This window comes from Corticium candelabrum, chromosome 2 (genome assembly GCF_963422355.1).
Source record: "Corticium candelabrum chromosome 2, ooCorCand1.1, whole genome shotgun sequence".
Taxonomy (NCBI): Eukaryota; Metazoa; Porifera; class Homoscleromorpha; order Homosclerophorida; family Plakinidae; genus Corticium; species Corticium candelabrum.
This window is the reverse complement of record NC_085086.1, coordinates 9,360,176-9,385,207: the sequence shown is the minus strand read 5'-3', so window position 1 is coordinate 9,385,207 and position 25,032 is coordinate 9,360,176. Positions and strand designations below refer to the sequence as shown.

Below are 25,032 nucleotides of genomic sequence, written 5' to 3'. Positions count from 1 at the left end.
TTGATCGAGGTTTGTACAAACAGAGACACGACAATACGCTGAGACTATTTGTGGACTTTCTAAAACGTCATCTTAGTCAACAGTTTTCCATAGTAGCCGACCTACCAGAATCAGTATACAATTTTCCTGTCGATATAACCTGTACCTGCCTTCGTCCAGACATTGTTGTTTGGAATGCCGTCCTCAAAAGGCCTGGATGCTTGAGCTGTCGGTCCCATTCGAAACAGTCGTGGAAGAAACGAAGGCCCGGAAAGAACGCCGCTATGCTCAACTTGTCAAAGATGCTAACCATCAGTATAAGACGGAGCTTTTGCATCTCTTGGTTGGGTCGAGAGGATTGATTTTTCCTGAAACTCGACGAGCAGTCTGCATGTTGTGCAAGCCTCTTCAACGCGACTTGGACGATCTGTTTCAAGCTGTCATTCATTCCACCCTGAAAGACTCTTTTCGATGCTGGTTGGCAAGAAGAGACAACATCTCTTAACTTAAAAGTGTTTTTTTGTTGTTGTAATTTCTGCTTTTAATCATTTGTGATGTATAGTCTTCGACTGGACCTCTACATAGCACTCCAGAACTCTACTTCTGTTATAGTGCTACCAGTCCTGTAGACGCTTATTGTACTGTATCGTTCGGTATATTACAATAAAGGACCTTCCATAGATAGATAGATAGATAGATACTGCACCTGACCTAGCTCGCCCTTGCACTGATCTTTCAGACTGTATTTACAGCAATCTTCTGAAAATTTAAATGTTTTGAAAATCAATAGCAAGGTTATTAGAATAGTCTTGTTTACAACATGCGGTCTGTATATCTGCTACAGGAGTCGCGCGAACTAAGTTGCCTAAAACAATTTGCACATTAGTGATTGACACTTAAGTTACTGTAGTGTCTACATTTGGCATCGCATGCCGACTTTGCAACAAAATTGTTTTCGTTTCCAAAACAGCCTGAATAGTAGAATTCCTTTCACTTTTCTTCTGTCACGTTGTAATAATAACGTAGCTGACGGAATTTGCACAAGCCAGGATCCATTGCAGATAAGCAAGAATTAGCTGCATACAATAACGGTTATCAATCGTATATATTATGGCGGACGGATAGCATTAAAATTGATCCAACTTTTGACGCAATGGTCTTTACAATCGTCCAATGTAAAGAAACTGTTGTGTCCTTCGTAGAACGGTCCGTGAGTATACCTTTCGCACTCTGATGTTGCAGTATTGTAATAATATTGATATGCAGTGGCTCTACACTCATTTCCAGGAGGAGGTGTCGGTTGAGATTCAGTACAAACCCCACCTATTTAATATTAAAATATGAAAGGGTAAACAATTCCCAGTTATTTTGTACCCTAATAACGACATTGTCCTTGAGCTACAGCCGTCGTTGTGTCTCTAGCGCCGTACTTTTTGCAGCTGGCAATTTTTGTACGACATATGTTGTTGTGAGTCTCTGCATCAGTAGAGGACACCAGTTAATGTTAATGTCTACTGCAATGTAATCTATTCCTTGTGAATCAAGCATCAGCAATTGCCTTTTTTGTTATCACAAAAAGACGTTTACTACATTATATAATGATTATGTACAAATAACAAAACCATAGAACAATAACACAAGTATTTTACAATCATTCCTTATCAAAGCAATTCACTGCAAATCACAATTCAATCAGCTAAAACTGCAGCATGCTCAGCATACCACCAAACTTGTCGACTGCCATCTGTTTGTATTTTTATAAGTGGCGCAGTGGCCAGAGCATACATAGCCATCGCTAAGGGATCTCCCTGAACAGATCCTTCTTGAGATAAAATTGTTTCAGCTTCAACAAAAAGCAAAGATGGTTGTCGGTAAAAATTGACAAGTAGAGTGTGAATTGCAGGGCAGGAAACAGAGATGTTATGTAAGGTTTTTGTCTGTTTAGGCTGTTGAAAGCGTTTGTAGCGTCAAGCAAAGAATGCTATCAACATCGTCATTGTCGTAGATTTTCTGCATAGCATGAACGGCTGTTTCACAACCTCCTAGTTGTCCGGCACAAAGTTGTATCACTTCTGTTACTGACTGAATATCACTTCCTATTACTGATAAGAAGGCCTTTCCAATAACTCTGCAAATATTTTACAAACACAAATGGGTTGGATGCCTGGATTCTTGTTCAGTGATATTAAATGACAAGCAAAAAAAGGCGACAACTGTCTTTGGATCTACATATTCAGACGCTGAACGCGTTGGAAATGAAGCAAAAGCATCAAACAAAACATTGAAAGTCCCTTTGAAACTGTTGCAAAGACGCTTCAACATAGCAGCGTCCATTCCTGATACACCAGCTGATCCAGAAGAACGAAGTTTCATCCTCCGAATAAGTGAACCATCTATTACTCGAAAGAGTATGTCATGGACAGTCTCCGTCTGATCTAAAGAGTTTGTCATGGCATCGCAATGTGCTTGGAAAAAACTGGGGTATTTTACTACTGCTACTACTGAATAAAATGGTGTATTTGAATAGATAATACTATGATACATTACAACAAACTAAATACTATATAACATATTATACATAAACAACAATAATACTGCAACCACCAACAGAAAACAGTCATTTGTTGATTAAAACTTTAATCAAAACATACATCTAGACTAATTGTAAAGCCGATTCTCTACGCAGAGAGAAGGTACGCTACAGGATAAATAAAAAGCTTTTCTGACAGACTTATACCCTCGAACGAAAATACAAAAATTTTATTGAATTATTACCAATATATTAATTTATTACTAATTAATTGATTTACCACTAATTTATTGAGTTATTACTAATTTATTAATTTATTACTAATTAATTAATTTATTTCTAATTTACTGATTTATTCCTAATTTATTAATTTATTAGTAATTCATTGATGTATTATTAATGTATTGATTTATTACTAATTTGTTGATTTTTAACTAATTTATTGATTTATTATTAATTTATTGATTTATTACAAATTTAGTGATTTATTATTAATTTTTTGATTTATTACAAATTTATTGACTTATTACTAATTAATTGATGTATCACTAATTTATTGATTTATTATTAATTTATGGATTTATTACTAATTTATTGATTTATTACTAATTAATTAATGTATAACTAATTTATTGATTTATTATTAATTTATTGATTTATTATTAATTTATTGATATATTACTAATTTAGTGATTTATTACTAATTTAGTAATTTATTATAAATTTACTGATTTATTATCAATTTATTGATTTATCATTATTTTATCGATTTATAACTAATTTATAAATATATAAATAATTTATTGATTTATTACCAATTCATTAATTTATAAAAAAAATTGTTGAGTTATTATAAATTTATTGATTTATTACTAAGTTAGTGATTTATAACTAATTTATTGATTTATAACTAATTAATTGATTTATCACTAATTTATTGAGTTATTACTAATTTATTAATTTATTACTAATTAATTAATTTATTTCTAATTTATTAATATATTCTTAATTTATTAATTTATTAGTAATTCATTGATGTATTATTAATTTATTGATTTATTACTTATTTGTTGATTTATAACTAATTTATTAATTTATTATTAATTTATTGATTTATTACTAATTTAGTGATTTATTATTAATTTTTTGATTTATTACAAATTTATTGATTTATTACTAATTAATTGATGTATCACTAATTTATTGATTTATTATTAATTTATGGATTTATTATTAATTTATTGATTTATTACTAATTTAGTGATTTATTACTAATTTGTTGATTTATAACTAATTTATTGATTTGTTATTAATTTATTGAATTATTACTAATTTAGTGATTTATTATTAATTTTTTGATTTATTACAAATTTATTGATTTATTACTAATTAATTGATGTATCACTAATTTATTAATTTATTATTAATTTATGGATTTATTACTAATTTACTAATTTATTACTAATTAATTGATTTATCACTAATTTTTTGATTTATTACAAATTTATTGATTTATTACTAATTTATTGATTTATTACTAATTAATTGATTTATCACTAATTTATTGAGTTATTACTAAATTATTGATTTATTACTAATTTAGTGATTTATTATTAATTTACTGATTTATTATTAATTTATTGATTTATTATTATTTTATCGATTTATAACTAATTTATAAATATATAAGTAATTTATTGATTTATTACCAATTCATTAATTTATAAAAAAATTTTTGAGTTATTATTAATTTTTTGATTTAGTACTAAGTTACTGATTTATAACTAATTTATTGATTTATAACTAATTTATTGATTTATTACTAATTTATTAATATATAACTCATTCATTGATTTATAGTTAATTTATTTACTTATTATCAATTTATTGATTTATCACTAATGTATTGATTTATCGCTAATTTATTGATTTTTTGCAAATTTATTGATTTACTAGAATTTTAAAACCTTTTCTCCTGAAAAAAAAGAAACAGATGTAGGAATTGTATAAAAAGTAATAGAAACAAGATTTATAGATAATAGGAACCAAAGCCAGACATCATTAGTGAATCCTTCCAACCCCAAATAGTAAAATGTATGGGATGTGGGGTTGGAAGAATTCACTAATGATGTCTGGCTTTAGTTCATATTATCTATAGATCTTGTTTCTATTACTTTTTATACAATCCCTACATCTACAGTCAAACCTCCCTTATCCGGACCTCTCACTTACGGACACCTCCGTATACCGGACACTGAGCTAAAACCGAACGCATGCGCAGTGACCAACACGTGCTCTATGGCGTCCAAGCAATCACGGAAACGGTCAGTTATTACTCTAGAGAAGAAGTTGGAGTTAATTAGTGAATTGGAAAAGGGGCAATCAATTCGACTAGTCTCTCAGCATTATAACATTCCGAAGTCAACGTTGGCTGACATCTGGAAAAGCAGAGACAAGATTTCACGCCATGTGTCAGGTAGTGAAATTCCAGACGTTGCAAAGAAGCGTCGAGTTGTAAAGGAGCCGCAGTTTGAGAAGATCGACGAGGCACGCAATAGAATTCTCAGTTACGGACAATTCTAATATCCGGACAGCTACCGGTCCCGAAGTGTCCGGATAAGGGAGGTTTGACTGTATTTCTTTTTTCAGGGAAAAAGCTTTTAAAATTCTAGTTTGGTAAGTTTTTAGGAGTGCGAAAGCACAGCCTACTCCATTAATTAAACAAAGATTTTATAGCCTAACAAAAATACACACTTTCTAAACCATACTTGGTCTACATGTATAGTCTCATATCTCGAGCATGTGGATCTTAGGTTTACAGTGTACTTGCAAATATTTTAAGAGCTATGCAGTGTTTATGTATTAGTGGTTTGAATCAGACGTTACAATTAGTTGCAATAATACCAATAGTAAGTATTAAGCTGTGTTCTACTTGCTTTAGAGCTACGAGCATACGTGCATGTAGTTGTGTGTGTGTGTGTGTGTGTGTGTGTGTGTGTGTGTGTGTGTGTGTGTGTGTGTGTATGTGTGTGTGTGTGTGTGTGTGTGTGTGTGTGTGTGTGTGTGTGTGTGTGTGTGTGTGTATGTGTGTGTGTGTGTGTGTGTGTGTGTGTGTGTGTGTGTGTGTGTGTGTGTAGATTGGACAAGGAATTTATGCAGATGATTAGCTGTTAGATCTCCTGGTTGTCTACAACAATTTCTAGATGCATTCTTGCATAATTTTAAACTTTGTGTCCGGTGGAGTATGAGCATTAGCGTTTAAACAACTAAAGTTCTTGGTGTACCCTAAAAGCTTGTGATTGGCTGCCTGGTTATTGTTTGTTACCAATGACTTACAACAATTGCGGTTGAACGTCAGTAGGGTAGCAGGTTCAAATCCATTCTAGAAATCTTTTTCTTAGATGTTTCTTTTTCTATCATCAAAAGAATACAGGTCGGTTTATTTTACGTCGTTTCCCAAAGTTTTGGCTTTAGATATGCCGTAGTTAAGGAGTTATGCGTGACGAAGGAGAAGAAGAAGAAGAAGAAGAAGAAGAAGAAGAAGAAGAAGAAGAAGAAGAAGAAGAAAGAAGACAAAATCCAGCAAAAACTACGAAATTGACGAGCGATTTTCTCATTCTGAATACAAGCTGAGATCAGTTCAGAAGTAGTAAAACGTAGTTAAACTTGTAAGGTATTCCATCTGTCGTTTTCAAGATATTTAACCGCATGTTAAGGTGATTTCTTAAGGTCTAAAATATGACCACGCCCACACATTCTGGTCAATTCCTACATACAGGTTACTACCGCACCCTGTGATTAGCAAGCACATTTCTTACTGACATATACATCAATTAACGTATTAATTAAATTACTATTCATCTCCTCAGAGACAACATTGTCAACAGATAATGAAAATATACATGTCTTATTTATGTAGACATAGAGGGTCAATGGGGCGGTTGGACCCCCCTATGTTTATATATTATACTTTTTATGTATCTAATTTTGTAATTTTCTGCTTTTGTTTTCTATTTCTTAATTTTGTTTTCAAAATCTTAATTTAAAAGATCCAATATTTTTTGAATTTAAAATTTTAACATTTCAATTTAACTAGCATTTTTAAAATTTAACATTAACGTTTGAGATTTAATTAATTTTTACTTTTTAAAATTGTTATTCCGTTTTTTCTCTCTTACTTTAAAGGGGTTATTGTTGTTATTGCTGTTCTGGTGGTTGCTGCTGTTTTTGTTTCTCTTTTTGTTGCTCAGTGACTCACGTAAATTTATAATTTTATGGGCATAAAGAGTTTTTGTCATTTAGAGCAACTATTATTTGTACCGATTTGCAGTTTGTAGAGACGCTTTTGTACACACACACACACACACACACACACACACACACACACACACACACACACACACACACACACACACACACACACACACACACACACACACACACACACACGCACGCACGCACACACACACACACTATATATATATATATATATATATATATATATATATATATAGTGTATAATTACTGCTGAGAATTTATACTGGCTATTGTAGTTTGCGTAGTCTCGCTTGATTATTTCTTTAACTGACTGATCATTTTCAAAAGATTGTACGTCTCACTTTGTCACAGATAAGTCTAAGATACATTTTGCACAGTTACGGTGACATGAACCCAATTCCGAGGCCAACGCGAGAGGTTCTGCAAGAGTCCTTTGAAAAGTGACGTTCCGATCGCCTAGTTCTCCTTCAAAGGTTTTCAGTTAGAGTGCACAGGGTGCGACGAACAAATCTAGGGTGTAATGCAGTTTGTTGTAAGCTTCATATCTCTCAGCAACTACTTTCTGAAACAAGGATCAACGAGAAGCGATACGTACTGCCGTTCAGTCGACCTCGATTTTGCGATACAAGTTTCTGCTTGAGTAGGGTAACAGCTCAATTTATTAAAAAAAAAAAAAAAAAAAAAAAAAAAAAAAAAAATAAAAAAATAAAAAAAAAATAAAAAAAATATATAATATATATATATATATATTGATTGATTGTGGCACCTTTCACAACAACTAGATACTTTGTTCCTGAGTTAAAATGAGGACATCTCATATTGCATCCGTCCACCGTGCTTTCAACAGTCGACAGTGAAAGTGTGTCGGCGTTCCTATATCTCGATACTCGTTGACATTGCAAATTCTTTGTTTGTAATTTAAGACCGACGACAACTTTGCCTTGCTTTGTTTCTTGGTCAGAAAAATCGATATCTAATACTGAATTATTGACATCAATTAAACTTAATATCAGCTTATACTCATATACTGCACCTGACCTGGCTCGCCTTTGCACTGATCTTTCAGACTGTTTTTACAGCAATCTTCTGAAATTTCAAATATTGTGGAAATCAATACCAAATATGATAGAATAGTGGTGTTGTCTACCTGCGGTCATGTCTGCTCCATGAGTGGCGCAAACACCGTTGCCTGAAACACATTTGCAAATTATTGATTGACACTTAAGTTACTGTAGTGTCTACATTTTGCTTCGCATGCCGGCTTTGTCACAAAATTGTTTTCATTTCCAAAACAGCCTGAATAGTAGAATTCCTTGCACTTTTCTTCTGCCACGTCGTAATAATAACGTAGCTGACGGAATTTGCACAAGCCAGGATCCATTGCAGATAAGCAAGAATTAGCTGTCTAGAATAACTGTTATAAATCGTATATATGGCGAACGGATAGCATTAAAACTGATGGTACGTTTGACGCAAACGTCTTTACATCGTCTAATGTCAAGAAACTGTTGTGTCCTTTGTAGCACAGTCCGTGAGCGTATATACCTTTCGCACTCTGATGTTGCAGTATTGTAATAATATCGATAGGCATTGGCTCTGCGCTCATTTCCAGGTGAAGGTGTCGGTTGAGATTCAGTACAAACTCCACCTAATTAATATTAAAATATGAAAGGGTAAACATTTGCCAGTTATTTTGTACCATAACGACATTGTTCTTTAGCTACAGCAGTCGTTGTGTCTCTAGCGCCGTACTTTTTGCAGCTGGCAATTTTCATACGACATACGTTGTTGTCAGTTTCTGCATCACTAGAGCACACCTGAGTGAAATCTGACGGGCATTCGACTGCTTCTAGACAGACTTGTTCTGCCCTTCCGTTTCGAACGACGCAATGTTCAGCAGACCTCTTTTACGGCCCGAGCTTAGTGCAAACGTCTAGTTACAAACAGTTAAGAAGGAATTCAAAAAATGTTAGTCTAGAAAAACTCACGTTAACATCTTGGTTGTTTTCCACTCCACTGTTCATTCAACATACAAAATCTTTTAGAATCGCCATCTACTAAGTCGTAGCCATCTGAGGATGTAAATGTGACTGTGGAATGAACTGTAGAGTCCCTGCCATGGACTGATCAGTTGTTGATCTTTGAGAGTGGAGGAAGTCATGTCTTTTCTAATCAACAAATAATACAGACTATTTTTTACAGAAAAGTGAAGTGTGTATACTAAATGTTTGCGATAGTTGGCTCGAATTCCAGTTGCCTATCTTTTCGTAGATTGATTTCGATGGCAAGCATTTGAGGTGAAAGCTACCTTTCAGGAAGTAACCAGGACGAGGCAGGAACGTAACGATATCTCCCACGCAAAAACTTCCCGTAGAACAGCTTTTCACATTTTTCCATTAACGAGTTATATTATACGTCAGTTCCGAGCAATAGACCCCTAGAATACAAAAATTGAGTTTAAAAATAATCATTAGCTTAGAGAAACTTACTTTTGCATGTTGGTGGAGGTGGAGACCATTTCTCTCTAGCGTTGCATGTTATATCTCTTCGGCCTTTTATGTAGTATCCCACATCACATCTACACCGAGCAACTCCCTGATAGCGATAGTCGTTTCCTGAACATCGTCCATTGATTGGATCAATGGGTTTTCTGCAGTTGACCGCTAAGAGACAATAGAGCAAGAACCATATCTTACAGTGTCATGTGTATGATCGTTACCGTAGTCTATAATTAGTGTTTAGCAAATATCACTGTAAGCAAGAGAATCTTGAATTATGATGACGGTATTGATGATAATACCAAAATCCTTTCTGTAGTCTGTTATTCAATACAAGAAACAACTTGAACGAATACATTATACCTAAAGCCTGCGGTGTTTGGCTGACATTCCAGTTGCCCCTGCTTTCATAGATCGATTTCTGCTGCAGGCATGCGAGGTAAGATCTTCCTTGTAGGTAGTACCCGGGGAGAGCCGAGAAATTAATGATATCTCCTACGCAATATTTGCTCGAAGAGCAGCTCTTTGCTTGTCTATTTCTTTTGATGCTCAACGACAAACGAGTTGTATCCTACCGCATGTTAGGACAATAGACTCCTAAAGAAAGAGCATCGAATTCGAGATTTATGTTGTTATATGAGAAAATCTTACTTCGGCATTGTGGTGGTGATGGAGACCACAGAGCTCTATTGTTGCATGTTATCTCTATGCTGCTTATCATGATGTATCCAAAATCACATCACACCGAGCAACTCCCTGACAGCGATAGAAGTTTCCTGAACATCGTCCATTAAATGGATCAATGGGTTTTCTGCAGTTGACCACTAAAAGACAATAAAGCAAGAACCTTATCTTACAATGTCATTTGTATGAACGTTGCTGAAATATATAATTAGTGTTTCGCAAATATCACTGTAAGCAAAAAAATCCTGAATTGTGATATCGGTATTGATGATAATACCAAAATCCTTTCTACAGTCTGTTATTAAATACAAGAAACAACTTGAACGCATACATTATACCTAAAGCCTGAGGTTGTTGGCTGACATTCCCGTTGCCCCTGCTTTCATAGATCGATTTCTGTTACAAGCATGCGAGGTGAGATCTTCCTTGTACGTAGTACCCGGCAAAAGCCGAGAAAGTAATGATATCTTCTACGCAATATTTGCTCGAGGAGCAGCTCTTTGCTTGTCTATTTCTTTTTATGCTCAACTGTTTGCTTGTCTATTTCTTTTTATGCTCAACGACAAACGATTTGTATCATACTGCAAGTTAGGACAATAGACTTCTGAAAAACATCGAATTCGAGATTTATGTTATATGAGAAAATCTTACTTCGGCATTGTGGTTGTGGTGGAGACCACAGAGCTCTATTGTTGCATGCTATCTCTGTGCTGCCTATCATGAAGTATCCGGCATTGCATGTACACTGAACCACACTCTGGTAGCGATAGGAGTTTCCAAAACATCGTCCATCTTGTGGATCAAGGGGTTTTTTGCAGTTGATTGCTAAGAGACAGAATACAGCAAGAACCACATCATACAAACGTGATTTGCATGTGTCTGTTGTATATAGTTACAGTAAATGTCACAATAATATGATTGCATATTTAGTTTAGCCTCACACGTATCACTTTAAGTACGAGAAGATGTTGAACTAAAATGGCAGTAAGAAGATATTTCAGCCTTTTGTGCAGACTGTTATTCATCCAAAGTAAAGAAAACCGTGTACACATACCTAAAGTTCGTTGTGGTTGGCTGACAGTCCAGTTGCCTATGATTTTGTAAATTAATTTCTGTCGCAAGCATGTGAGGTGAGACACAGAAATCCTGAGGACCATGGGGCCAATGACCTCCCAATCAGCTGCAAATGGTTACTACATATAAAATAGGTCATAGTAGCTACAGGTGTAAGACAACGAGGAGCAACTAGGCTGTCCCTCTCACCTTGCATGGATGCTATGCTTACGCCTCTGTGAGATCTTCCATCTAGGTAGTACCCAAAGCGATGAGAAAGCGTAGCGATATCTCCTAAGCAAAAAAGCGTTTTTCTTGTCTTTTTATTTTGACTTTGAACGATAAACATATTGTATTATATCGCAAGTTAGGATAATATAATTCTACAAGAAGTTGAATTTAAGAGTTTGAAAAATGTCATATGAAAACTTTTACTCTGGCATTGCGGTGGAGATGAAGATATTGGAGGAGCAGTCGCCCCTCCTGCCCCCGCTTTTATCGCCTCTGCGTGAGATATAAATTGTACCTGCAGACTGAGTGTACTATATCTTAGTAGTTTTATAAGTGTCAGGTATATTTAGGTCCGGCAAGATCCAAACGATGAAAGTATCACAAAGTCTTCCCTGTACAAACAACATGTGTTACCATTCCTTCTAAATTTTTCAAAGAGAAATATTTTGCCGTTTTATTAATTAAACAGCATACTTAAATTACTACATTTTTATTACTATAAATTTGACATTATGATGTAGTTTTTGCCAATTTTGTGCATACGTTTAGAACTCTCATATTTTATCAGACATCTAATTCGATTATAAGACTGACTAAAATTTGTATTTTGCTAAGAATGTAACAAAATTATAAAAAAATTGAATTTTTTAGTTGAGACAAACCTTTGCATGAGACATTACTCGTGTGCTCAGGCGGGTCCCACTAGGCTGTGATCTCGTTTGCACGACATGTCCGTGATTTGATGCCTTTTCTTATGTATCCTTTCCTAAAAACATAGTTTATAGTGCTGTTCACCGTCAGGTCAAGCGTTTGCTATTTCCCATTTAACACCGATTTGAGATTCGCGCACCGCATAACTGGCAAAAATCAATTGTTTTTGGGTAACGTAATATGAATCTTGAATGGCATAGGTACCTTGACATGTATGTCACTGATTAGGATATCTCCACGTGCTGCTTTTTCCAATGCAATGCCGCCGTTTATTAGTCCATACTCATAAAAACATGAAAATTTTGCATTGTATCTATTTCCATTTACAACTCCGTTTTCTAACTGAGGCATCTGACTGGATTTTAAATTTACAATAAGATAAAAATTGAAAAGAATTGCAAGACAAACGATTGTAATATTTACCATTGCAATTGATTTGTCCTTCCCATTCGGCGTTTAAATTACAAATTAGTTGGTTTTTTCCTTGTTTCTCGTAACAACTATTGCATGTATAATAGACTTTACTGCCTATAGGTCGTTGTGTATCGTTCGATAGTTTAGTGAATGTGTGATTCAATCTTTCTTGTGGGTCGTCACATAAACCAACTACTCAGAACAACATGGAGATGAGGAATGCGGTAAATTTTTGTTCTTTTACCTGATGCACATGAAGGTAATGGCAACGACCAGTTGCCATGACTGAGACACTTAATAGTCTGAGGAGTTGTTGAAAAATATCCTTGCATACAAATATACGTTGCTGTTAAATTGATCAATAATGACCTGATGGCACGCCAAGCAAAACGAAATAATGGAGAATTTCCATATTCACTAACTGAAATAGATATTAGAACCTTGAATCAGCATTCAGTATACTATCAAACTTACCTACTAATACTTGCACTTCACATACTTAAATAGGTCGTGTGGAAGAAGACGTTCCACAATGGTCAACTGTAAGGCGAAAAAATTAAAAAAGAATTCCGTTTCCACATCTAGAAGAAGCATTCTAGCCTTGAAAAGATTGGTTGTATGTCTCTCCACATTATTGTTCTTGCTCATTGCTGTCTTTAACTATTACCTTCACTCCGTTTTGCCAGCTTTGTCGATTTTTGCCGTCTCGAAGATATAGCTTAATTGACATTAATACATATTGATTTAAAGAAATACTTGAAGTTGACTGGAACGTGAGGAACTGACTAATGCACATTTCAAGAAACCAGATTCGCCACCAGTATTACCAGGTACAATAACATCAATTGCGTTTAGGCCCACAGCATTTCCTTCTGCATGACTAAACACTCCTGGTAAAAGCTCAATATGTTTGGTATTAGTCTTCAAGTTTAGTAGAGATACTAACAGAGCGATGAAAAATTACCAATAGCAACCAATACAAAGTTTTATGTTTATGATATCACCTTTTTTGCACACCGGTATCGACCAGTAACCACAGTTTTGACACGTCAACTTTTGTACTGAACGTGGTCAGTAGACTTTACTGCATTGAATTTCCAACGAATCTTTGCGTAAAGTTTTGCTAAAGGGTTTAGCTTTGTCTGAGAGAAAGTCACGATGTCTACACTGTCTTATAGGTGTAATACCGCCATTTATCTGCATTTCACACAAAATAAGTACAGATATACCGTCAATTTTCAAACTGCTCTTTACACGGACGTACCGTGCTCTTATTGCATTGCCAACGGCACATTTGCGATAGCCAATAACATCCACTGAAGTGTTGCGTATCCATGGGTCTCCACAGGAAATATATAAATCGCTATTGTTAGACCTGGAAAGTTCAATTTAAATTTGTTCAACACTTTTTCACGGGTCTATGACGTATAATCCGACAATCTTGATGACAATGTCCTTTTCTAAATCTGCCCTCCACCAAGCAATCTTATTTCGCATCATTGTTACAAAGCACTGTCTCCGTTTTTTCCTACATTTCCATCTGTAGCAAGGCTTAATAGAAAGGGTTTTCCTGACTCGTGAGCGGTCGAGAGGAAAGCGTTGTAACATTTTTCAAATTGATGGAATATCCTATGCAAAATATGATTATATTACAATTACAACGTATAAGTTTAATTATAAACACAGCCCTACCATAACATGAATCTACATCGCAGATTTCCTTTTTGCTGTTACTTGTCTTGCACTAAGGACATGATGACGAGTTGTCGAGATTTCTGCAATAAGAGATTTCACCGTTTGTCTGTGATAAACACTTGTTGCCTTTTCTTGACTCTGATTTTGGACCAATATACGACATTCCGTTGTCAGATGGATTGTAGCAAGCAAAGTAGGCACCTAGTGTTTGTGATGAATATTTGAAAATACATTTAGTTTTATATTCTATCTACCTGTCTCTGCAGCTGACGTGATGAACCAATATTGCAACACCACCGCCCACGCACAAATCAACTACATACCTAGAAGATATAAAATATGTTATTAACATTTGATTTAGGATTTCTAGCATTGTAAATCAACGTAGGGCGTAAACGACACGCAATCTGGGTTAGGAAGCGGACGTGTTTGTGTCGAGAATCGACATGCAAGACATTCCGTCAGGTTTCCCTGTACTTTATTGATGTTGTGTAGCTGTACTATACGTCGCCTACCTTGTTGAACTCTGTTCTAATAATCCACGTCTAAATTACCCGATTGTCAACCGTTCGTCTACTATAGTCCAACACTTCCTAATCCGGGTATGCAAGCTGTGATATCTGATATCTAGCGTGATACACATGCTGTCTCACTGTCGCAGCAGGAGTACACTTTGCTTTCAAAATTTGACAAATTTTAAAATCTTTAATTAATAATAGCGTCCCTGAAATCAAAACTATAAAGTAGCCACTTTTTGAAATTATATGTCTTGTTAATTGTCTAATAGGCAACTCTGCCAAACTGAAGACTGCAACCCAATCAGGCCTACGACTCTACATGAAAGTATATGGTCACTTCTAATAATTACTACTTTTGTATTTTAGAGAAAATTAGAAATTTAAAGAACTGTCGAGTTAGATAGAACGACGATTGAGATATCATATCACTGCACCTAACTCTTACTAGGAGAACCACATTTATCTAAAGCAGGCGGATAGCCTGTAGCAACAAATCTTTTGCTGATGACTGTGTCAAATATTCTTTATTTGAATAAGACGGCAAAACTGTTCTTATCAGTGCTATATATATATATATATATATATATATATATATATATATATATACATATATTTGAACTCATTTGATACCATCTCAATGGTTGATAGTCACCGAGCATTGAATATGTCATTAACTGTACCCTGTATTTTATGCGCATTAGAATACCTACATTCTGCCTATCCAAGGTAGTTTATAATTATTTTGAACTAGCATCTTAATTAAAATAATTTATAATTTATGCATTTTGCCTATTTAATATTCACGAATAACTAGACTTTGCAATTTTTTAGTATGAGTACATTAAATTGCTATAGGTAGGTGATTGACGTCGTCGAGATCTAAAATCTCGAGAACATCCTCTAGTTTTTCAAGACTCATTATATCTTGTCAATTGCATATTAAATCACACCTACGAACTTTGACTAGGAAAACAGTTTGCCACTCAATTCTTGAGATCGTTTTAAAACATATTGTTACTGTCACGTTTTCCTAACTGAGCTTGCATTTGAGGCATACTATATGTGTATCGTATTAATGAAAACAAGTCGATAAAACAACGAATGAGATATAGGATCAATATTGTGTATTTCTAAGCAGAGTTTGTTTTAAAAGCAACATATTTTTCCAAGTACGCAGATACCGAGGTTGGTTGTAGCACAAAATCTATTTTATTAACTGAGTAAAAGATGTTCAAAGTGAATCAAGCAAGCAACGATTGTTTATTTTTATAAAAATTTGAAATCATTGATACTATTTATGTTTACTCATCATCACAGTGTGATTCATGTCGTTACCCTGTACATAATTATGCGGCTTACCAACGTAGCAGTAAATAGTCTCTTTACAAGTTAATGGTTGTTACACATCAAATTCTGTATTTTAAATACTTAAAATATAATAGCATAATTTTACTTTTTACTTTTTTAGAGACTTGGCTTTACTGGATTACAACTAAATTTACATTTTTTAACAAAGTCTTAGATAAAATACTGAAACTTTGAAAAACGGTGATGTAGCCACTTTGATTTTACGTATAGCATTGATGTCCTAGGTGGTTCAATATATATATATATATATATATATATATATATATATATATATATATATATATCATATTATATGCGAGGACTGCGGCAGCGTAAATGCTCATTGTGGTTGACCTTCCTGGTGTTTAACTCCTGAAGAGCCGTTTTATCCGATGGAAAACAAGCAATGAGAAGCGACAAGAAGATGCACACTATATCGGTGAGTGTGATGTGTTAATTAATTGTGGAATTTACGCAAGAAAACAACCAAGAAAACAATACTGTTAAGAGGTAAGCAATATAGAAAATTGTGTTTTGCTGGCTCTACTCTTTTCCAATAACCGTGAAATTTATGTTGGAGTACGAATGGACAGTAAGTTTGCCGGTGTTAAAGTGGTACCGTGCGTCTTGCTCGCGATCCAGACCGCGGTCTCGTAGATCCAGCCACACATCACATTGCACAAATCAATGTTGTTAGTAAATTTAATCTATTGTATTAAGACCTTTGATTGTATTTATAAACGGTTAGGCCGACTATTGCTACTGCACATTTGTTTTATATGCAATACCAACTAGTCAAATCTAGTTTGGGTTGCAGATAACTGGAAAATATAAAAGAAAATTTTAAAGAAGGGTTTGGTAAACATGTTATTAAAGCTTGGCGACAGCGCCAGAATTGAGATTAATCCATTACTGTACGTAAGCAGTGCTAAAATAATAATAAATATTACCTAAAGAAATGATCATGACTGCAGACTAGACGTTAGATTATTTGAATTTCTAAACTGTTTCCTGTTTTTCAACCGCATCCTGTTATTGTAATGTATTGGCCCAAATAAAGAAAGTTACCAGATACTTGATGGAGTCGTTTTAGGGACAATCATCAATTTCGATAATTTATGCAGCCAGTACTCCTGCTTTGCGAATACTTTGCTATATTCTTGTTTTGACGATTCAGTAACATTTTCTACGTCTAAACAGTCGAATGCAAACGTGCAACAAGCGGAAAGAAATATCAAAATGTCTTTGTCTTCCTTGGTATGGAGAAAATCTCTATACACTGCAATATATCAGTTGATGCCACAAGTAGACTTGATCCAGTCAAGATGACTGATCACATCTGTGTAGACTCCAAACTTTGTCTTTTCGCCACAACCGATTCCCCAACTCACAACTCCTGCCAACACATAGCGACCTCTAAACTTTCTGTTCTTTACCACCAGAGGTCCGCCACTGTCTCCTTCACAGGCACCGTTGTAATCAGTAGCACACAGCATGTGTTCAGTTATTTGGTAACCTTGATGCTTTATTTGACAAAGACGGCGAGATTTTAACCTGACGTCGCCTTTACGTAAACATCTAGATCTACTGACTGTCGAATTGACGCGACCCCATCCAGTGACGATGCCGTTTTGTTGAGCTCGGATGTATGACGAATCTCTTGCCTTGTCTGGTAGACACACTGGCATGATCGCTCGACAATTGCAATTAACCGGGCGAGCAAGTTTCAAAACTGCGATGTCATGATCGAAAGAAGTTTGATTAAAATTTGGATGTATGATTATCGACGAAGAATTGAAACAAACGGAATTGGATAAAGAATCAGATTCGGAGCAATTGCCACAATGTTTGCCCAAGCAAACTGTGATAGTCTTTCTATTAGTGCTCTGATACTTTAAGCAATGTGCTGCTGTTAGCACACATCTCTCTGAAATGAGAACTCCTCCACAATGTTGTCCCAACCGAGGAGAACAGAGCATTGCTTGCCATGGGAATTCACCAGGACTAGTCGTGTCGCCTCCAGCAACAAATGGCTTTCTAGCACAACTTTTCCCACAATCAGATGCTGCATACAAGTTAAATATTTTAAAAAATGCTGCATGTCTGTTATACTCTGCAGATGATATACCGTAAATTATATAAGCGAGAAATAACGACTATTTACTCAATTGAATGTGAATGATAATTGAGAAACGCACTCCGCGGTATTCGCATGTAATCATGCATGACGTGCAAGCTGCATGTGTTGTTTGCTATTCTAACAATAATTACAAAATGCACAATGATTCTTCACTTGCTGAAACTCGTGCAAGCGTAAAGCTGGTGTCGCAGATCTTAACATATTACCGCGTTTACATTAAATAATTCTATTTACAATAGTAATATTTACGAATGCTCATCGTGCCGTTTAGAAATTCAATTTAATACGACATTTGATTATGTCAATCGGTATTTCATTGTTTGCTACAAAGGTTGATTTGTTGACTTACTTTCACATGTTTTTAACTACTATGTTTAGTATCAATAATCAAATAAATAATTTAGAGCTGTGCAATTAATTTTGCTTTTTAATTTTTAAACCTTTTCTCTATTAAAGAAAAAGTTAAATTTAAATGAATCTTACAACATTGAGAAATTGCTGAAAATTGGTTGCTTGGATCGATGACATCCAGATGTCCATGACGTTCGTAAGTAGTCCTGTCGCTGGACACCTTGCATGTATACTGACCAGCATCTTCTAACTTTAGTTTTGTAATGGAAAGTCCTCGTTCGTTTATTGAAACTGCAAATCTAGATTTACTATCCAAGTGGGCTAGAAGTTGACCATTCAAGTACCATTGAGTAGATCTAAAAGGAAGATCGCACAACTCTTGGCAATCGAACCATGCTGCAGATCCAAGTAACGCCACCTGGTTGGTTAATTCTAGAACAATGTTGAAAGTTTGCTGCTAAATTTTATACGAATTACCAAAATATTGAGTTAAACTTAACCTTCAAAACAACATTCTGTTCCGTCACCAACGAAACGAGGTTTGCAGCTGCAATTGGTATTTTCAATACAATCAGCATTTGAATGGCAGACATGACAAGAAAACTACATTTGTAATGAAATATTTTGTCACTTTTATATTTATCTTGCAGTATTGCAATTTACCACACGCTCCTTGACTAATCATTCTCAATGTATCTGATCCAAACAGGCATGCCTCCACTTCCATTAAACACTCATTTATATAAGTTCGCCCATCAGAACCGCAGACTGGTCTGACATCTAATGGACAATCAGACCGAGATTTGCATATACACGTTGCACTGCCGTCGCTGTCAGCCGCACAAATCTCAGCGTTTGAACAATTAAGTCTTGCAACTTCACAAATACCTGATAACAAAATAAACTTTTGTTGGTTGATATCAAATTTATCTGTGAGTGATTGCACACCTTTGCACAAGGGCGCAATGCCTGTCCATTTTCCTAATTCGTTGCATTTTCTAGTGCTGTTACCAGATAGTATCTGGTATCCATAGTCACACAAGTACAGCACGAAATGTGGATAATGGAAATTATCACCAACAATTTTTCCGTTTAGTGGAGCATGTAGTGTAGAACATCTCACAGCTAAGTAATACACGTTGAGTAAATATATAATGATTTGTATTATAATGCTTTTCTTACGAATGCATTTGGGAGAATTAGCACTCCACATGGCTTCCACAGTGAACTGAGATGTTCGTGTACATTGCCTGTGAGTGACGCCAACGAGCCTGTACCCAATTGAACAAGAGTACCGAGCAACGCTTCGGACATGAGTTTGCGAAACAAATACTTTACCAAACTTCGGAATAGGTGGTGTTGCGCATTTTATATCTATTTAAGAGAACATTTTGTTCTAATACTGAAGTAAAAAGCAAAAAATTCAACCAACTTTGGCATGTTGGAGGGTCATGTGACCACATTCCTTGCAGCAAGCATGTAGACGTATACGAACCTCGCACAGCATATCCGGCTTTACAAACGAATTGAACTGTAGAGTTAACAGAAAAATCATCGCCAACCAATTCTTCATTTAGCGGGTTTTGAATTGGTGGGCAGGTAATACCTAGACAACAACACTGAATCAGAGTTGCAGTAAGGAAAGGTTTGTGACAACTGCTTCCGCACGTTGGCAATTTGGCGCTAATCCTTTCCATTTTCCAGATGCATTGCAGTTACGCTTTGATTCTCCACTAAGTCTGTATCCTTGTTTACATGCATAAACAACAAAATTCGGAAACGTGAAACTCCTACCACTGATAAACCCGTTTTCAGGAGGCTGTAAGGGTTCGCACCGAATTGCTGCAAAACATCTTATACTTTATCTGTAAACTGCAAAGAGTTTAATATATGCCTTGGCATTTCGGTATTAGCATATTCCACTTCGCTGGTAAATTTTTGATTTGGACGCAGTGAAGTTTTGAAGATCCCTTCAAGGCATATCCTAGAGTACATTGAAATGCAAGGACAGAGCCAATTTGGTTGCCTGTTCCAACAACACGCCCATGTTTCTGTCTTTGAATTGAAAAACATCTCGTTTCTAAAAGACACAATCGAACTGAAAAGGACTGCCATAAATGGCAGTCTTAAGCAGCACTTTGTACCGATACATCTGGGTGACCTATTGGTCCATGTACCAGACGCCTCGCAAGTTGAAGTCTCTTGTCCTATCATCATATATCCTCTATTGCAAGAAAACTTCACGGATTCTCCAAAATAGAAATTGTTGCCTATAATTTCGCCATGCTTGGGTTGTTCCAACTCACCACAATAAACAGCTGAAATATATAGCAATTAAACTTATTTCTAGTGTAAGTTAGTAACCGTTTACGTTGACACTTTGGCCGTTTTCCTTTCCACACTTGTGAACTTGAACATGTCATAAACTCTGTGCCTTCAACAATTTGATATCCTAGATTACATATAAACTGGATGTAACTTGGATATCGCCTTCCGTCTCCTTGGATCACAGCTATTCTTCCACGACTAATGACACCCGGATCGCCGCAATCTTTAGCTAAATACAATTTTCACTAGCAACTCGAACGTTAGCAAGTAGTATTAATGCCTTATTCGATAACCTCTACATGTTGGTGGATTTTCAGTCCATATCAAGGTACAATGCGCTGATGAACTTTCCTGGCATGATCTTGTATGAGAACCAATCAAATCAAAGCCAGTTTTGCATTGGTAAGTAGCCATTCCGCCCAAATTGTTTGACGACTCCGAAACTGAACCATTTGATATCGATTGTAAATTAGGACATTTAAGAACTATAACCAGTCAATACAAATATAAATTTATCGAGCATGGCATTTCAGTTTTGGTAGTTGTATATATACTTTGACATTTTCTGTGTGTGTTTGAATTCCAATAACCTTCTTTCAAACAAATGGAGGTATTGGTCCCAACGAGACAGTATCCGACATTGCAGTGGTAGCGTGCAATTGCTCCGTACCTAAATACGTGTCCTTCATATCTCCCATTCAGTAGCGAAGGAGGTCGACCACACGATACAGCTATATATATATATATATATATATATATATATATATATATATATATATATATATAAATTATGAACATTACAGATAAATGATTTAACAAAAGTTAATATTGAATATTTGCTATTCTTATGTTGGCAGGTAGGCAATTGTCTCACTTGGCTAAAACGTGCTTTGTTTTTATTAAGTTAAAAAAACATACAAACATACACATACACACACACACACACACACACACACACACACACACACACACACACACACACGCACACACACACACACACACACACACACACACACACACACACACACACACACACACAGGGACACCTACAGAAACATTCACACTCATTAAGTAGTACCTTCACATCTTGGTTTTCCATTTATATATGTCCATTTATTTCCTTTCTGGCAATAAGCGTTGTGGCTATTTAATAGTTTGTACCCGGCATTACACAAAAAGTTTATCTCCAGTCCACTTTTTTGTATCTGGCCGTTTTCTAGTCGAGGCATCGAAGTGCAATTCAAAACTGTAGCGCGAGAAATATTAAATGCTTTCAACCTAATAAAAATATTGACCATTTTTAGGATTGTACCTTTACAAACAATCTTTCCTTGCCATTGTCCATTCGAGCTGCAAATTTGGACGTTGTTACCTTCATTTTCATAACCTCTATCACAATTATACTGGACGACACTTCCAAATTGACTTTTCGTTTTGTCCGACTGTGTAGCAAAAGCGTTTCCTATTCTAGCTGATGGTGCATCACACGAAACAGGCTCTGTTCAGATTACAAAACCAGTGTGTATACTCATTCTGCTAGAAACGAGAGATTTTTCGCACCACAAGCAGGTAAAGGTGAAGACCATTTGCCATAAGTCATACACGTAATACGTTGAGGAGACGCTGGTGAGTAACCTGGCACACAAGTGTAGCTTGCATTTGAGTTAATTGATACTGATTCAAACGAGCGCATGGAGAAATTTACTACGGGGGGACTTTCACATTCGGTAACTGCAGAATAGACTTTATCGACGACATCACACAAATATGCATTGCATCAACTCACTCGCCGCAACTTCAATTTCACATACTTGAAGCCAAAAGTTGTTTTCTCTCTGTAGTCGGAGAGAGGAAGAAATAACTCCTTTGTCACAATCGAATGTTGGGGTTTGTCCTTGACTCTCATTATATATTTTCCCACATTGATGATCTTGACCTTTTTCATCTGAAACTATCACCTTCAATCCGTTTTGCCACTCTCGTCGGTAGTTCAGGAGATAGAGCTTAACTGATATCAAATTGTATTTATTTGAAAGCAGGACTTGAAGTCTACTATGTGATGACCTGGTTGATGATGCACAGTACCAGAAACTCTCTTTTCCAGGATCCGTAGGTTTAATCCCGTCAATTGCGATTTTTGCTACAGCTGCCTTCTCGCCTCTTTGAAAAACGGTCGGATAGAGGGTTATGTTCTTAATGATTTGTTTTAAGTCTAAATTTTCCACTAACACAAAATTTGATAATATTACAAATAAAAAAGACGAAAGTACAAATAGCTGTAAGATTTTTCTAACTCTTACCTTTCTTACAACTAAATTCAGACCAGTAGCCAGAATCTTGGCAAGTCAGTTGTTGTGGCAATCCAGGCCAATATCCATTTTGGCATTGAATCTCCAACCCTTCTTCTTTCGTAATTTTCGTAAAAGTGCTTTTTTGGTTAGAGAGTAAATTTCGATGTCTGCACTGTGAAGGAACTATACCACTGTTTATTTGCACTTCACACAAAACAAGCGTAGAAAAGCTGTTGCTATCAAAAGTGCTTCTGATACGAACGTATCTTGCCCAAATTCCGCTGTCCGGAGCGCATCTGCGATAGGCAGTTTCATCTGTTGACATCTTTGGATTCCATGGATCGCCACATGGAGAAAACAAATTATCTTTAGTAATTGACAATTCTACTAGGATCTGTTCAATATTTCTGTTAGAGAACTGAAGCTTTAGTACATGAAAGCCAACACTGTTGACGATTATTTCGTTCCCCAAATCTGCCATCCACCAAGCATTCATATCTTTTAGAGATGAAATAAAGCAGTCAGTCAAGACGGTACCAAGCCGTCCATCTTTGGCCAAATTTGATCCATGTATGTGACCACCAATTACTACTGGCTTTGACGCCGATGGCGTGACGTTCTTTAAATTGATAGAATATCCTATACGACATACTCTATCGTTTAATTAGTGTATTGTGCTTTGGAACCACATACTTACCATGACAAGACACTATAGCACATGCTTGCTGTTTTACTTTGCCTTGATCTTCAGTCTTGCACAAAGGACGGGAACCAGTATTGTCTGGATTTCTGCAATAAATTCTGTTTTCACCATCTAATGCTGAACATTTTTCTCCTCCTTCAGTCATTGACTGTGAACCAACAAACATTGTTCCATTGTCAACCGCATTGTAGCACGCAAAGTAGATACCTAATATTACTTAAATTTATAATCACACAATGTTTGACTCAAATTAGAAAACCTGTTTCTGCCGATGACGTAACTGACGTAACCAACAAAGAGTACAACAGAGAAGCACACACCCACGCCAGCATTGTTTCCTGTAAACTCTTAGAACAAATGTTTCTATCGTTTTTTACGTACTGTTGCAGCGACTATACACTACATGTTGATGCTAAGCTTCTAGAACAGCATGCAGCAGCAGATACAGTTGACACAGCTCATGTAGTTACTACCAAGGGCGTAGCAACACACATCGACTTACATTAACAAACAAACTCGACGACTAAGCTGTAATTGAGCTGATGTTCGACCGCTGATCAAGGTAAGGACGATGTAATGACCTGGTTATCCGGGTAAGAATCACCTGAGTGGAAGTGACAAACGTATGTAACGCTCATCAGGTGAGTGTGGCAGGTGAACCCAAGCAAACCACAGAGCAAACAATGGTGCGAATGACATGTACAAACTAGCTGAAGGGCATGGTTTAGTATGTGCCTTCTCATATCTTTGTAACAACTCATCCAACCTCCACCAATATCAAAATAGGTGGTAATAGTTTTCGCCTTAGTTTATCCGCTCTGACCGCAAACCAAACAGTGGGCTAGCAGTCCATTTGTAACCCTGAGCATGAATATAAATGGATGATTTTTGCCTTGACACATTCTGCTTTCAGTTGAAAACCTTGAAAATTGTTCGGAATACTTGTTCCACAATCGCGTTTTTGTCAATTTCATTGTTTAATTGACGAATTTGCGTATACTGGACAAGTCACCATCCTATACTGCAGTTTGTCCGTGATTATAGTAATTGCTTGACATTGTCCAGTTTTACTTAAATTATTATCTATATGTACACTTACAACTTACAATTGTTGTGTGTATTGTCTGTCCGTCTGTCTGTTTGTCTGTCTGTATGTATGTATGTATGTATACATATATGTGGCTCAATTGGTTAGAGTGTGCAGTTAGAGATTGGCAACATTCGGGACCTTCGGGTCAGAGTTTGAGTGCGGGAGGGCCACATACATAAATTCCTTTGGGC

The 25,032-nt window shown here is 35.9% G+C and overlaps 3 protein-coding genes and 2 long non-coding RNA genes across 7 annotated transcripts; all 5 read right to left on the bottom strand.

Annotated features, from left to right (window-relative positions):
• Nucleotides 1-969: 969 nt before the first annotated feature.
• LOC134176502 (papilin-like) lies at nt 970-8,214 on the bottom strand. The gene is made up of 7 exons (XM_062643170.1): nt 8,030-8,214; nt 7,935-7,976; nt 7,826-7,873; nt 7,513-7,766; nt 2,019-2,094; nt 1,123-1,302; nt 970-1,055 (listed from the first exon to the last, which is right to left on the bottom strand). Exons 1-7 carry the CDS (start codon nt 8,166-8,168, stop codon nt 970-972), a joined length of 825 nt encoding a protein of 274 aa, XP_062499154.1. The 5' UTR covers nt 8,169-8,214.
• A 344-nt stretch (nt 8,215-8,558) lies between these two features.
• LOC134176239 (uncharacterized) lies at nt 8,559-12,098 on the bottom strand. Its single transcript, XR_009969284.1, has 6 exons — nt 11,916-12,098; nt 9,937-10,061; nt 9,649-9,882; nt 9,009-9,450; nt 8,776-8,955; nt 8,559-8,720 (listed from the first exon to the last, which is right to left on the bottom strand). It is a non-coding gene; the product is annotated as an uncharacterized LOC134176239 (long non-coding RNA).
• Nucleotides 12,099-13,411: 1,313 nt separating this feature from the next.
• Nucleotides 13,412-14,666, bottom strand: LOC134176593 (uncharacterized). The gene is made up of 4 exons (XR_009969292.1): nt 14,589-14,666; nt 14,328-14,396; nt 14,071-14,274; nt 13,412-14,007 (listed from the first exon to the last, which is right to left on the bottom strand). It is a non-coding gene; the product is annotated as an uncharacterized LOC134176593 (long non-coding RNA).
• A 2,406-nt stretch (nt 14,667-17,072) lies between these two features.
• LOC134198427 (vitamin K-dependent protein C-like) lies at nt 17,073-18,857 on the bottom strand. Its single transcript, XM_062667822.1, has 2 exons — nt 18,562-18,857; nt 17,073-18,003 (listed from the first exon to the last, which is right to left on the bottom strand). The coding sequence occupies exon 2, from the start codon at nt 17,915-17,917 to the stop codon at nt 17,228-17,230; it is 690 nt and encodes a 229-aa protein (XP_062523806.1). The 5' UTR covers nt 17,918-18,003; nt 18,562-18,857; the 3' UTR covers nt 17,073-17,227.
• Nucleotides 18,722-24,332, bottom strand: LOC134198426 (sushi, von Willebrand factor type A, EGF and pentraxin domain-containing protein 1-like). 3 transcript variants are annotated; one of them, XM_062667820.1, is made up of 19 exons: nt 24,254-24,332; nt 24,011-24,098; nt 23,746-23,958; nt 23,058-23,687; nt 22,544-22,981; nt 22,318-22,488; nt 22,070-22,255; nt 21,836-22,003; nt 21,312-21,488; nt 21,051-21,242; nt 20,801-20,986; nt 20,574-20,747; nt 20,324-20,509; nt 20,098-20,271; nt 19,862-20,035; nt 19,612-19,803; nt 19,378-19,554; nt 18,930-19,317; nt 18,722-18,861 (listed from the first exon to the last, which is right to left on the bottom strand). In XM_062667820.1, exons 2-18 carry the CDS (start codon nt 24,081-24,083, stop codon nt 19,001-19,003), a joined length of 3,828 nt encoding a protein of 1,275 aa, XP_062523804.1. In that variant the 5' UTR covers nt 24,084-24,098; nt 24,254-24,332; the 3' UTR covers nt 18,722-18,861; nt 18,930-19,000. The 3 variants fall into 3 exon arrangements, with proteins under 3 accessions (XP_062523804.1, XP_062523805.1, XP_062523803.1); XM_062667821.1 differs by having other exon boundaries at nt 18,930-19,032; nt 19,093-19,317; nt 24,011-24,321; XM_062667819.1 differs by having other exon boundaries at nt 24,011-24,321.
• Nucleotides 24,333-25,032: the final 700 nt, after the last annotated feature.

What these genes read in the sequence shown, in the direction of transcription:
- LOC134198427 (XM_062667822.1), bottom strand. Translation starts at nt 17,917, where the DNA reads ATGCTCTGTTCTCCTCGGTTGGGACAACATTGTGGAGGAGTTCTCATT.
- LOC134176502 (XM_062643170.1), bottom strand. Translation starts at nt 8,168, where the DNA reads ATGGATCCTGGCTTGTGCAAATTCCGTCAGCTACGTTATTATTACGAC. An exon ending in TCAGTGCAAAGGCGAGCCAG is followed by an intron (nt 7,767 to 7,825) that starts GTCAGGTGCAGT and finishes TCAATAATTCAG; the next exon opens with TATTAGATATCGATTTTTCT. An exon ending in TAAAGACCATTGCGTCAAAA is followed by an intron (nt 1,056 to 1,122) that starts GTTGGATCAATT and finishes TATTGTATGCAG; the next exon opens with CTAATTCTTGCTTATCTGCA.
- LOC134198426 (XM_062667820.1), bottom strand. Translation starts at nt 24,083, where the DNA reads ATGCTGGCGTGGGTGTGTGCTTCTCTGTTGTACTCTTTGTTGGTTACG. An exon ending in TGACCCTCCAACATGCCAAA is followed by an intron (nt 19,804 to 19,861) that starts GTTGGTTGAATT and finishes TCTCTTAAATAG; the next exon opens with ATATAAAATGCGCAACACCA. An exon ending in TAATTCTCCCAAATGCATTC is followed by an intron (nt 19,555 to 19,611) that starts GTAAGAAAAGCA and finishes TGTATTACTTAG; the next exon opens with CTGTGAGATGTTCTACACTA.